Here is a 12,513-nt window from a genome sequence, read left to right as displayed (position 1 = left end):
TAAATAAATAACTATGATTACAGTGCAGCATTACCAATCCCAGCTTGTAGGCCTGCTCATGTTTAATATATATATATTATATAACTTTTCCAAAGTGTAAAAGAAAAACTGCCAGTAATTCCAACCTATTTATGTGCCAGCAGGCGTTGAGTCGCTGTCCACACTCCGTGGGCTGGGCGCCCTTGACAAACAGCTCCCCAACCGGTCAAAGACGCGTCCGTTGTGACAGTCTCTCGGAAAGCATAAATTCCCAGCCGAACTCCTGTCAGGAGAAATTCGGTCGACATCCATAGTTTTAGCAACATCACACACCGCCGTGTCACCGAAATCGTTAGATGCGGAAGACAACGGGTGAAATATTCCACCTTTTCCATTGCTCAGTCTAGCCCCAATTTACCTACTGCGCGAGAAACCATGTCCAACAGCTCACTGTAGGAGGGGGAAACACGCCTCTCCTGTCCGCTAGGAGGGAGAGGGCTAGTGTCGGCCACAAAGCCCTCAGACCCCGAGGCCGCGGTGGATAGAACGTCGTCATCATAGCATCGACAACCGAAGGAGATGGCGGCGCATGCCTCCGGTGTGGGCTGTAAATCCTCATTAGAGAAGACGACAGGCTCAATATAACTTTTATTTTGCAGCAGGGTAGGGGAGAGCAAGTGATGTGGAGAATATTCCAGCGCTGCGCTGTCCACGAAATCCATGTCGCACATGTCACCCCAAGCTATCGCCTCGTGCGGTGCCTCGGCGGGGGTTAGACTCAAGGGCGACATCGGAAAATACTTCCACCCTAGAGCGCAGTACTCTGAGCCGCAGGCCATCACAATTGGGACACGAAGAAAGGCCGCTAAGCGCCGCCTGTGCGTGATGCAAACCAAGACATACTACTCACCTGTCATGAGTGTCACCCGCCGTGATGTATCCGGTACATGGCTCCTTGCATTTACGGAAACTCATCGCGTCCGCGAAGAGGAGTTAAACACTGCTCGAAGAAAATCGCTGGGGAACGCGAGATGATAGGGCACAGATGATTCGCTATTCCTGAAGGAATGAAATCTGAGCGAAATGGCGCACAGCACCCAGGTATATCATGCGTGCCCATGCGTAGGGTGGTGCCATGCGCTATTTGGCCAATAGCATTGGCGGGATGGTATAGGGCTTCAGACATTCGTCACACCGAAGGTGTTCCCATACGTGGTGACGTCACTGCAGCATCGAAGTGATCTATGATAGGGAACCATGCATTGCAGGCAGTAAGCATGGTAAACTGCATGACTTCTGTAGACGGGGTTGGTGCAGGTGTGTGTGTGCGTGCTAAATTGTTTTGTCTCATCCTGTCATCTCACTCTCTCTCCCTCTTGGGTGGTTCTGCATTTTGCATGATTTTTTTTTAAAATAATTATAAGAGAGCAGTTGTTTTATAACCTCACAAGTGTGTGTGTGTGTGTGTGTGAGATGGAGAGAGAGGGAGGGAGGGAGAAGAGTGTGTGTGTGAGAGAGAGAGAGAGAGAGAGAGAGAGCGGTAGAGAGAACCAGAGAGAGTGTATATGTCACAAATTATAATAAATTGTTTCTTCAACTTATTAAAATATCTTATTTTACTGCAACTATCTGTTTCTGCTTCTTTATCATAATTATAGTGTGTGATTTATAAATATCCTACCTCACATATTTAGATTTTGGGCATCTGGTCACTTATATATTATATCAGAATATAATATGTCACTGTATGACTATAATAAATATTAAAATACGCTGAATCATGTGTCCTGTATCATAGCTGCATGAATGACCTTTGCAGCAAAAAAACCTGCGTCAAAATCAGTTAGGTATTCAGTGAGATATGATTAATTGAATGCGCTGACAGCTCATTGCACCTGGCAAACAAGTTACACTGAGTGGAGCTGGCGACCGGTCCAAGATGGTGGCTCCACGGCTCGTTCGTGCCAATAGGCAATAGCGTTCGATGGGGCGTCTACCTATTTATGTCTATGCACACGCGCACCGTACTGATAGCCCTGTACTGAAACGGTCCGGTACGAATACACCCCTACTTGGGATGTTACAGACATCTGGTAAAAATTACATATCAACAGCACCTTTAGAAATAGATTTACTAAGGGAAATGGTTATGTACCTACTAATACTTATTTTTCCTACTGTATATACATTATTATTTGTAGTTTGTTTGATAGGGACCATGTAAAAGTTCACCAGATCTTTCTCTGACAAGAAGCAGAAGATGCTTTTTATCACATTATAATCAGATATATCGTTCCACCTGTTGTCCCTATGGTCTGTTCAGCACTGCAAAAAAAAAAAAAAAAAAAATCCTACCATCCCAAGATTCTTTTGACTAAAATGTTTATTTTCGGTGACCATTATTCCTTCATTCTAATTCGGTTTTTGCTTAATTTTACTCCATAATCTCTCTTTTTAGTCTTTTTTTTTTTTTTTTTGGGAAGGTTACAGCTTTGGTGTTTAACATTGTTTCAGAAATGCATTTAAAGAATGGAATTTAAACTTCATTTGGTTGTTTAGGTTAACTTTCACAAAAGAAACGTGACTGTAAAAGGAAATTTAATTTTCAAATTTCCTTTTACAGTCACGTTTCTTTTGTGAAAGTTAACCTAAACAACCAAATGAAGTTTAAATTCCATTCTTTAAATGCATTTCTGAAACAATGTTAAATGGGGTTCACATGGGTTTCAGATTCAGTTAGATGGACAGTTTACACCCAGATGGTGCATCTTAACCACTGACTTGGATCAACTTACTCTAACCCTGGGCAAATTTAGTCACAGGAAAAAAAAATCTTTCTTTTTTTTGTACATAATCTGTTTTTCAGAGCCCTTTGTCATAAATAGATTCTGATCATTTAAAATGATATCATACATCCTACTTTAGATGCTTGCATTGTGCTTCTTCCCTTATTTTCCCTTATCTTGGAAGAGTTAGTTTTTAGATTTAATAATTTCAAAAAATGATTTGGATGGAGTTGACATAGATTAAATGTGTTTGTGTGTTGTTTGTATTCTGTCTCTTCATTCTAGCTGTTCCACGTTGTTTAGTGACTAGAATCTAACCACGGAGTTAAAAAACGTGTTTATGAAAGTATTGCTGTTACCAATACGGAAGCTGTGGCTCAAGCAGAAAAAAAGATCAGATTTCCTTTACAAATTTGACAATGAAGATGTCCCAGATAAGCAACCAATCATAGCCAGGCGGTGGGTGTCAGTTTCATAATAGGCCAATGAAAATATTGCTTAGAAGAACTAGGAAAGGGAAATGGTCAGAATAAAGAAATGTAGAAGCATATATTGCCAGGCACTCTATATCTATATACTTTATACACCTGCCAGTCCTTATTACTATTCACATTTTAGAATACTGAACTCATCAACAATGTGAAATAAGAAATGAATGTATGGCAATCAAGTTGTGACCAAAAAGTGTTAATCAAAACAAACTATTGTATATTTTAGCTCGTCCTTTTAGAAAAATATTATTTTAGCTTTATAAAGTAACTAATTTCACCAGTGGTGGGTAAATATGGCTTATGCATGTGTTTCTAAATTCTACGATGGCCAAGTAATCCAATTGAAAGGAAGAATGATGTTTTGATTTGTGGTTAAGTTTATTTGAACTTTAATGCATGAAGAGAACTGTCAGGCCTGCTCGGAGTTTCACACAGTATCGGATCAATGTGTGCATTAATAATTAACTTCATTTTTTTTATATACACACTATGTATACTTCCTCTTTTTTTCATATAGAGCTCATTTCATGTCACTGTGGTGCAAATAATAGATCTATATCTGAAACAGATATTGCACAATGGAATATGTCAAAGAAGTTGTGCTTTATTTGTAATTTGAAACTTGCTTAAGCTTGTTACTGCTGTGGATTCATGTGCTGCTAATCAGCAAGAAAAATGAAACCGTAATACATTTGACCAAAGTTATGTTGCTTTCTTCCCCAGATCCCTCGTGCGCACTCTGACTGTAAGTATAATCATCTCTAAACTCACTTTTCCAGATAAATAACTCTTTATTTGTGCAGTCAGTATCAATGATATTTACCAGTACTTTTAAGCTTAAACCACTTGATGTAATCTGCATCATTATAAAATGTTGGGCATTTATCTACCGCATGCTGGTTTTGTGTCGTTACTTAGGTGCAGTGTGCCAGTATAAGACAAACCCCACAACCTCAGACATCACTGTGTTTGTAGTTGAGAGCTCCTCCTGCAGCGTGCAGAACGTCAACTCTACAAATGCTCAGAATGGCATCACAGTAACTGGGCTACTGCCTGGAAATACGTATTTCTTCATGATCAACTGTTCATCTGTGTGCTGCGCAAACCTCTCCACCAGTAAGTCTTCACCACTTCTAATAACTTCTTTGAACATTAAGGTCACTGTTGCCCGGAAAGGATGAAAATAATATTTCTGCCTTTTTCACCCTCAAACACATTCACCATATCATGCATTGTTCTCATTCTTTCAGTCACTCAAATTCTCATTATTTCTCTACTTGCACAGCAGACTATTCCAGCAATCTGATTATCACGCAGACCAACTCCACCTCAGTATATCTGAACTGGACAGGCCAGTTTCCAACAAACAATCAGACTTTTACTCTCCGTAAGTCCTAGCCAACCTCAATCAATAGCAAATTTTTTTTTCCTTTATAATGTATCAACTTAAAATAAAACTATATTTGGAAATGGTGTGTTTTAGACAGCTGGAACAACACCGTCCTTTTTATAGAGTAGCATTTTTGTTTAATTTGACTAAAACATAAATAATTAAAAAAACAAATGATGTGATATTGCACGGGTTCTAAAAACATAAATGTGTACAGTTACAGGCAGTTGCATTAAAGAAAACCTGGTAACACTTTACTAATGTATAATGCATTATAAAAATAGTTTTAATGCATTAATTATGCCTTGTAATGCCCCTTAAAATACATTTGTACAATTTCATGAATAATTTTAACCAGAGTAATACACATACTGTAATAATACGGTGGTCGAGAGAGCTCAACGTGCTGCAACTTCAGAATATGCATGCAAATAGAAAAAGCACCAGCAAATTAAGGAAACATCTTCATCAGTTTGAAGTAGTGCTGCAAATGCTCACAACACAAACAAATAAAGAAACACACACACAGTTAATACAGACAACAACGGGGGGGGGGGGGGGTGTATTGGTTACAATTTGTCTAACCATAGTTGCACAAATTGAATGGTTAAACAATGGTTAGTAAAGTAAATCATCTTATTTAGCAGGGACTTTTATCCAAAGCGACTTACAAATGATTACGATGATGACAATCAAAATCAACAATTAATTTTATTAGGGCCGGGACTCGATTAAAAAAATTAATCTAATTAATTAGAGGCTTTGTAATTAATTAATCGAAATTAATCGCATATAAATATTTGACCTGAGAACAGTGAGTTTTTTTTTCACAGATTTATAGTATACCATTGAATAATGACTGAATACATAAGCTTAAGCAACAAAATATTGTTTATTTTTGTTCAGCCAAGTCTAGCAGACCAGTGCAATTTTTGCCATTAAGTGTAGCAATAGCATATTTAGAAACAATTTAGAAATAGTACATTTCAGAAATTCAGGAAGCTTGTAGGTGCTGGAACCTTCTGTAAAGTGTTTTTTAAGTAAAACACAATACTGTCAATTACATTCAGATTATTGGAAACACTAACTATTAGAAAACATCTCTCTGTTGCTTCAGAGGCCATAACATACTAAGTCCAACTCTCAATAATATAACCTTGGCCAAAACAATAAAGAGTTCAACATAAACTGCCAGTTGCACCAACAAAATAATACATAGTTCAACATAAAGTGTAAAGTCCACACTAGCTGCTATATGTTTTGCGTTGAGGTGATACTTGAGGCTCGATGTGTGCTGCGGTGATATGCGAAAGCTAGTTGGTGCTCCAGTATAATCAGTCCGCCGAAACTCATCCAGTGAGAAACGTTCCGCGGTGCAAAAATACGTTATTAAAAATGCGAGAATTTTTTTTATGTAATTAATTAATCTTAGTTAACGCGTTATTTTTGTGTAATTAATCTCAATTAACGCGTTAAAGTCCCGGCCCTAAATTTTATGCAAGCAGCTATTGGTAGCGAGTGCAAATTGATAAACAGAGGTGTGACGTGCATTCTTTTTGTCTCATTAAAAATTAATCTTGCTACCACATTCTGGATTAACTGTAAAGCTTTGATAGAACTGGCTGTGTGGTGGGAGGAGCAAACGACAGACACAGTGGCTCAGGCCTCAGAGTGGCTTTTATTAACAGAAAATCTTGTGTCCTTGTTGTGCTGTGGGGCTAGTGAAGGTGGGGCAGTGTTCGAGAAGCAAGGGACCAGGTAAGGGGTTGGAATCCGGCGGCCGCACATACTCCCCTTTTGGTCGCGGGGCGCGAGGGGCGGCGGCTACTTCTGAGCAGCTTCATCCTCCTTGGCCCATGGCGCTTTCAGGGGATAAATGGCCCAGCATCCTGGCACATCAGCCGTATAACAAGTGTCGTTCAAAAACTGAAATGGAGGTGAATCAAGGTGTAGAAAAGGGAATGAATCAAAAACCATAATTATGTCCCTTGCTGGTGTCCTTCCTGGTAGAGTCAATCTTATTTATACTCTTTGGTCATCACACGAAGGCTGCCGCGCATACTAGCACAACACTGACAAGGTATGCCACAGATTACGAGACCAAACTCAACTTCAGCACATCTCAACACAGTAAACAAAAGAATTTGCTAGGAACGACAACTGCACTAAGCCCTAATGAGACAAGAAATAAATATACTTATGATCGGTTTTTAACTTCTGCTTGTTGACTGTTTCTCTCTGAGTATTCCTTTACACTGTCTTTTGCTAGCAGCGGGATTCTATTTTTGCAGTGTGCTTCTTTTTTTTGTTTGTGTTCTAAGTTTTGCAGCACATTTGCAGCGCGTGTTCTTAAATAGATGATGTTTTCTTAATTTGCAATTTATTTTTTCTATTTGGAAGGGTTTTTCATTTGCAACACTGAGCAAACTCGGTCACCGTATCTGTATAATAACCCTTATTAATTAATTGTTACACTGTGCATTTTCAATTTGGTTATAATTATTTATGACAAGAAATTTGGTATTACAACACACATTATTAATACATTTAGTACATTATACCCTTTAATAACACTTTATAATGCATTATTTCTAAAGGTTTTAAGGAAAGTGTTACCATTTACTCACCTTCATGTTGTTCTTTAAAAGTGTCTGCTAAATGTAAATGTAATGGCTTTCTTTCTTTCTTCAGTTGAATACAAAATAAGATATTTATCAGAATGTCTGGGGCTTTTTTTCCATAGAGTGAAATGAATGATGACCCAGAGTTGCCAAGTTCCAGAAATGACACAAAAAAATTTTTATTTCATCATACATTGTGATTGCTTTGCGTGAGGAATCAACAAAAACTTTAGTAATGTTGAAACGCTCGCATCTCATTTGTGCATATGCATATTCAAATTGTTGTGCATTATGACAGTTCTGACATAACTTATGTCAAATTCATTGATTATTGCATGTGACCTGACTGATTGCTACAAATCATATCGGAATATGTGCATACACAAATTACATTTGAAACCTTTACATTTTGGAGCTTGACAGTTTTTGGTAACCATCTTCTTTCATTGTATAGCGAAAAGCAGCATAAATGTTTTGCTAAACATCTCTGAATTATGGGAGTAAAAAAAATATTGACAGACTTTTTATTTTTGGGTGTCCATGTCCACTTTCTCACACTCACACGTTCATGTCCACTCTCTTGCACTGATAGGCCCTGAGCCTGTTAGTGACCTGTCTGTTCACTCCATCACCGTGAGCTCGGTGAACCTGAAGTGGATACTTCAAAATGGCATCAGCCTGTATTATAAAGTAGCTTGGGGTGTAAACCTGCTTCTCACTACTAACCTAACCTCCATACTAATCTCACAACTTGCACCCGGCACCAAATACACATTCAACATCACCTCAGTGGCCTCTGATAACCGCACTGAGGGCAGTGTTGTGGAGATATCCCAAAACACAAGTAAGTACTATAGGCAGAAGAGAATAGAGAGTTTAACGGTGTCTTTAATGTATTGTGGAGTAAATCAAAGGTTTGTGTGTGTTTACTTTTACATTACCGTTCAAATGTTTTGGATCAGTAATACTTCTTTTTTTATATAAGATCCTCTTATGTCCACCTAGGCTGTATTGCTTGTTCAAAATACAGTATTTACTTATATTTTATATTTTAAAATGTATTGATTCCTTTATTGGCAAAGCAGAATTTTCTTCGGCGTCACATGATCTTTCAGAAATCATTCTAATTTGCTAATTTGGTGCTCAAGAAATATATTTTATTATTGATGTTGAAAATAGTTGTGAAGCTAAATTCTTTTGTGCAAAGTGTGATGCATAGAAAGTTAAAAAGAATAAAAATGTCTTTATTTTTACTGTTGATCAATTCATAAAACCTTTCTTTAAACAAGAAGAACTATTTATGCCAAACTTGTGAACAGTCGTGTATGTATATTAATGAAAGTCTGCTTATCTTTGTCAAGGTCCAGCACAAGTGGAGACTATCACTGTGGTGAGTTACAGTAACAGTAGTTTGACCGTGGAGTGGGCAGTCCCTCTTGGTCGTGTGGACTCGTATGTGGTGAGCGCATATGGTGCTGAGCTGAACACAACCCTCAGCAATATCACCGTCAACACTTCAGTCATCAATAACCTCATGGCAGGACGTGTTTACAACCTCACTGTGACCACCATCAGTGGAGACCTGAGAAACAGCTCGAACATAGTGCTGGTTGCCACTAGTGAGTCAGAAAACTTCACACACTCTCCATCTCCATCACCATGACACCAAACACAACCCGACATCTGCAGAAGCATCATGTATTTCTGTGTGATATTTCCCTTTAGAGCCTAACCCACCCGAAGCTCTCCAAGTGAGCGGACAGACCAATGTGTCTATTTCCTTGCTGTGGTCGAAACCCTTGTCAATGGATGGAGTCAGTGTGTCCTATGAAGTGACATGTAGATCTAACCAGCCAGGGGTCAACCCTGAATCTTTGAATTCTACCAACTCTTTAAACATGACACTCACAAATTTATTACCCAGCAGTCAGTACAACATCACTGTGGTCACCATAGGAGTAAAAGATCTCAGGAGCTCATATGTAAACCTCATTGCATATACAGGTACTGTAAAGCATACAGCAAAGCATACATTTTACTGAAGCCGTTGATGGTCAAAACTGCTAATTAAATCTTCAGTTAGATTTACGGTATAATATATCGGGTTTATGGTTTCAGAAGCATGTTTGTGTTTCCACAGCTCCTAATGCAGTGCAAAATCTGTCAGTTTCTGCTGTCAGCACCAGTTCAGTTAATCTGACCTGGTCCCCCCCTAATGGGATCTTCAGCCTGTTCTCCTACAGTATCAACATAACTTCACCTGATCAGACGCTCAATACCACATCCAACAATTATCAGATTACTCCGCTGCAGCCTGGGACTCAGTATAATTGTAGCGTCAGAGCACTCATAATGGCTGCCAACATATTTGGACCCTCACAGCTCATACAGTGTAATACAAGTGAGTGTAAATACTACACATCTCTCTCCAAACATTAGATGTACTGTCATGCAATAAAATGTTCAATATTTTAGTGGACGTTTTGTGTAATGATGCTTTCAGGCAAGTAATGGGCATTTTGCATTATGCTTTAATTTTATTGGACAAAACTTCCTAAAGCGGTTTCAGAGGTTGTGTGAGTTGTGGAAATTACATGTGATCTAGAACCTTTATACAGTTCACAACATTTTAAAGCCAGCAAGTCTCTCCCTCAAAAGCCTTGTTTATATTCACTTTAAATTCAGTCTGGCTTCTGCAGTGACTAAGGTCTTTAGTCTTTGCTTACTTTAATTCGCACGCATTAATATGTAATAAGTGCAGAAAATGACTGTGCATTCTCTTTCAGAGCCACTGCCAGTGACTAATTTAACAGCCTCTCCTGTTGGCACCACTGAGATACGCCTTTCATGGCGTCGTCAGAATGATCACAAATCTTCATATCGGTATAATTTGATTGTAAATGGCGAACAGTGGAATCAGAGTATCAGTGAGACTGCAAATGTCACTAACCTTGTCCCCGGGAGCAACAACACCTTTACTGTGCAAACTGTAGCAAATGGCATGAGCTCTGATTCTGTAGCCATCTCTGCATTTACAGGTATTACAATTCACATATTACTCAAAAAAACTGTTCCTTTTATACTGCAACCCATTAATGGCTTGGTATCATACATTTCCTTTTGTGTTACTTACAGTTTTGTCTATTAGTCTGTGCTATTGAATAGTTTTTCTTCCTCTCTTGTTTGGTGTTATCAGGGCTTGGTAAAGCATCCATAATTTTTGTGGTCAGCACAACTCAGAGCATGAGAGTGGAGTGGAGACCGCCTGATGGCACTGTGAGTCTCTACAGCGTCAAAATCCTGTTGAACGGAACTGTTCAAAAGACAGAAAACCGAACGAATGTGACAAACGTGGTGTTTTTAGACCTGCTGCCTGGAACTCGGTACAATGTCATTGTCACAAGTATCAGTGGACCCATAAGACAGGACAGCGATAGTGTATCCAACGCCACCTGTAAGACCCTTCACAAGCCCCAAACAAACACACACTTTGAATTAAGCATGTACAAGCCCTTCACACATGTATCACCATATACTGATTAGCATGAACTTTGATTGGGGGAAAAGGAAGTAAGGCATTTGTTTTCAGAAACAAAGAGCTGACTAATCTGTTTTAACTAGGCATATTACACTGAAAATAGTGCTTACGTGTGTCTTTTTCAGTTTACACGACTGTGCAGTTTTTAGAAATTGAATAAGTTTCCTTTTGCACAATATGTGTTACTAACAGTTTGAAGTTTTAAAATAAAACCTTTAGTCTTGGTTCTTAGGTCACCATTAGCTGTGTTACATCTACAAATGTTTATAAAACCATTAATGCATTTTAAAGCATTCTCAAATGCTCATATGTACACTATCACATGATGGCCTGTAGATGGTGCTCTATACTCTATGCACAGCTGTGATTTATATTGTTGTCATTTCAGTGCCCACTCCTCCTGGTGAGTTTGTGATAGCGCGGAGCAGAAACTCACTGAACATCAGCTGGGCTCGACCACTGAACATGAGCTCAGTATCACACTACTTCCTGTTGTCATACAGCAACAGCACGCTGAACTGCAGCCACAACTTCAGCTCTCTGACGGGACTCAGTGCAGGTGTCCAGTACAACATCAGTGTGAGGACTGTGGGTGCGATGGGATATTTCAGCTCTCCTAAGTATCTCACTGCATATACAAGTAAGCAATGCACGTATTCTCAAAATTTTGGTACAAATATTTTGTTAACTGATTTAACTTGTGCTGGCCTTACCAAATTCTGATTCTCTCTATGTATGTTTATCCATATTTAAATGTAACCTTGGACAACAAAACCAAGTCGCTGATGTATATTTGTAGCAATAGCCAACAATAAATTGTATGGGTTTCTTTTATGCCAAAAATCATTAGGGTATCAAGTAAAAATCATGTTTCATGAAGATATTTTGTAAATGTCTTACCGTAAATTTATCAAAGCTTAATTTCTGATTAGTAATATGCATATATATATTAATATGCATATATTAATTCTGTTAAAGTGATCATGTCCTTTAGGAAGACTTGGTTTAAACAACTTTATTCATATGGATTACTTTTTGATCCTTGAAAGATGTTGCTTGCAATGAATGAATAAAAATTACAGCATATGAAAAGAACTAAAGTATCTTCATTTGAATTCTAAAGAAGAATGAAAGTCTTATGGGTTTGGAATGGCATGAGAGTGAATAAATGGACAATTTTCATTTTTGGGTGAACTCTCCCTTTAAGGAACTTGTATGTTGGAACTTATTGTATGTCATACTGATGGTTAACACAGTTTGTTAGTGAATAGGACCTTTGGTGCTACACGGCCCGTTTATGAACATAACATTGCTGATGTTGTGTTTGTGTTTTTTGTGGATGGTTTTCAGATCCTTCTTCTGTAGCTGATATAAGAGTAGTTGGTTATACAGAGACTAGTATATCTCTGAGCTGGAAGCAGCTTGATGTTCAGCAGTCTGGTTACTCCTATCTGCTCACCTTCACACACCCTAATAGCACAGCTGACCAGAGGAATGTGAGTAACACCACAGCGCAGCTACTGTCACTGCAGTCGGCTAGTCGATACAATATCAGCATTACCACACAGACAGCTGGCGACACCAAGTCTGATCCCCAGTTTATAACCGCCTGCAGTAGTAAGTAACCACCCTGCATATGGCAACACAGTACTAAATACATATATGTTACATAAATCATGCAATCACATCTGCTCTACAGTCACTTGTA

At 38.7% G+C, this 12,513-nt stretch overlaps 1 protein-coding gene across 6 annotated transcripts in view; it reads left to right on the top strand.

The window, feature by feature from the left end:
• The window catches only part of LOC113106123 (receptor-type tyrosine-protein phosphatase eta-like), a 34,497-nt gene that overhangs the window by 12,200 nt on the left and 9,784 nt on the right, over positions 1-12,513 (top strand). For 2 of the 6 annotated variants that reach the window (XM_026267737.1, XM_026267735.1), the window contains exons 2-12: positions 3,980-4,001; positions 4,175-4,372; positions 4,545-4,643; positions 7,860-8,111; positions 8,629-8,886; positions 8,993-9,271; positions 9,408-9,668; positions 10,054-10,305; positions 10,464-10,721; positions 11,194-11,445; positions 12,156-12,422. In XM_026267737.1, coding sequence (XP_026123522.1) covers positions 3,980-4,001; positions 4,175-4,372; positions 4,545-4,643; positions 7,860-8,111; positions 8,629-8,886; positions 8,993-9,271; positions 9,408-9,668; positions 10,054-10,305; positions 10,464-10,721; positions 11,194-11,445; positions 12,156-12,422 — 2,398 coding nt within the window. Of the gene's footprint in view, positions 1-3,979; positions 4,002-4,174; positions 4,373-4,541; positions 4,644-7,859; positions 8,112-8,628; positions 8,887-8,992; positions 9,272-9,407; positions 9,669-10,053; positions 10,306-10,463; positions 10,722-11,193; positions 11,446-12,155; positions 12,423-12,513 lie in introns of all 6 variants that reach the window. The other 4 variants (XM_026267736.1, XM_026267734.1, XM_026267739.1 and 1 more) reach the window with 3 other exon arrangements.

The sequence above is a fragment of the Carassius auratus genome, chromosome 7 (assembly GCF_003368295.1).
Source record: "Carassius auratus strain Wakin chromosome 7, ASM336829v1, whole genome shotgun sequence".
NCBI classification, from domain to species: Eukaryota; Metazoa; Chordata; class Actinopteri; order Cypriniformes; family Cyprinidae; genus Carassius; species Carassius auratus.
This window is presented reverse-complemented; position numbering and strand designations above follow the sequence as displayed.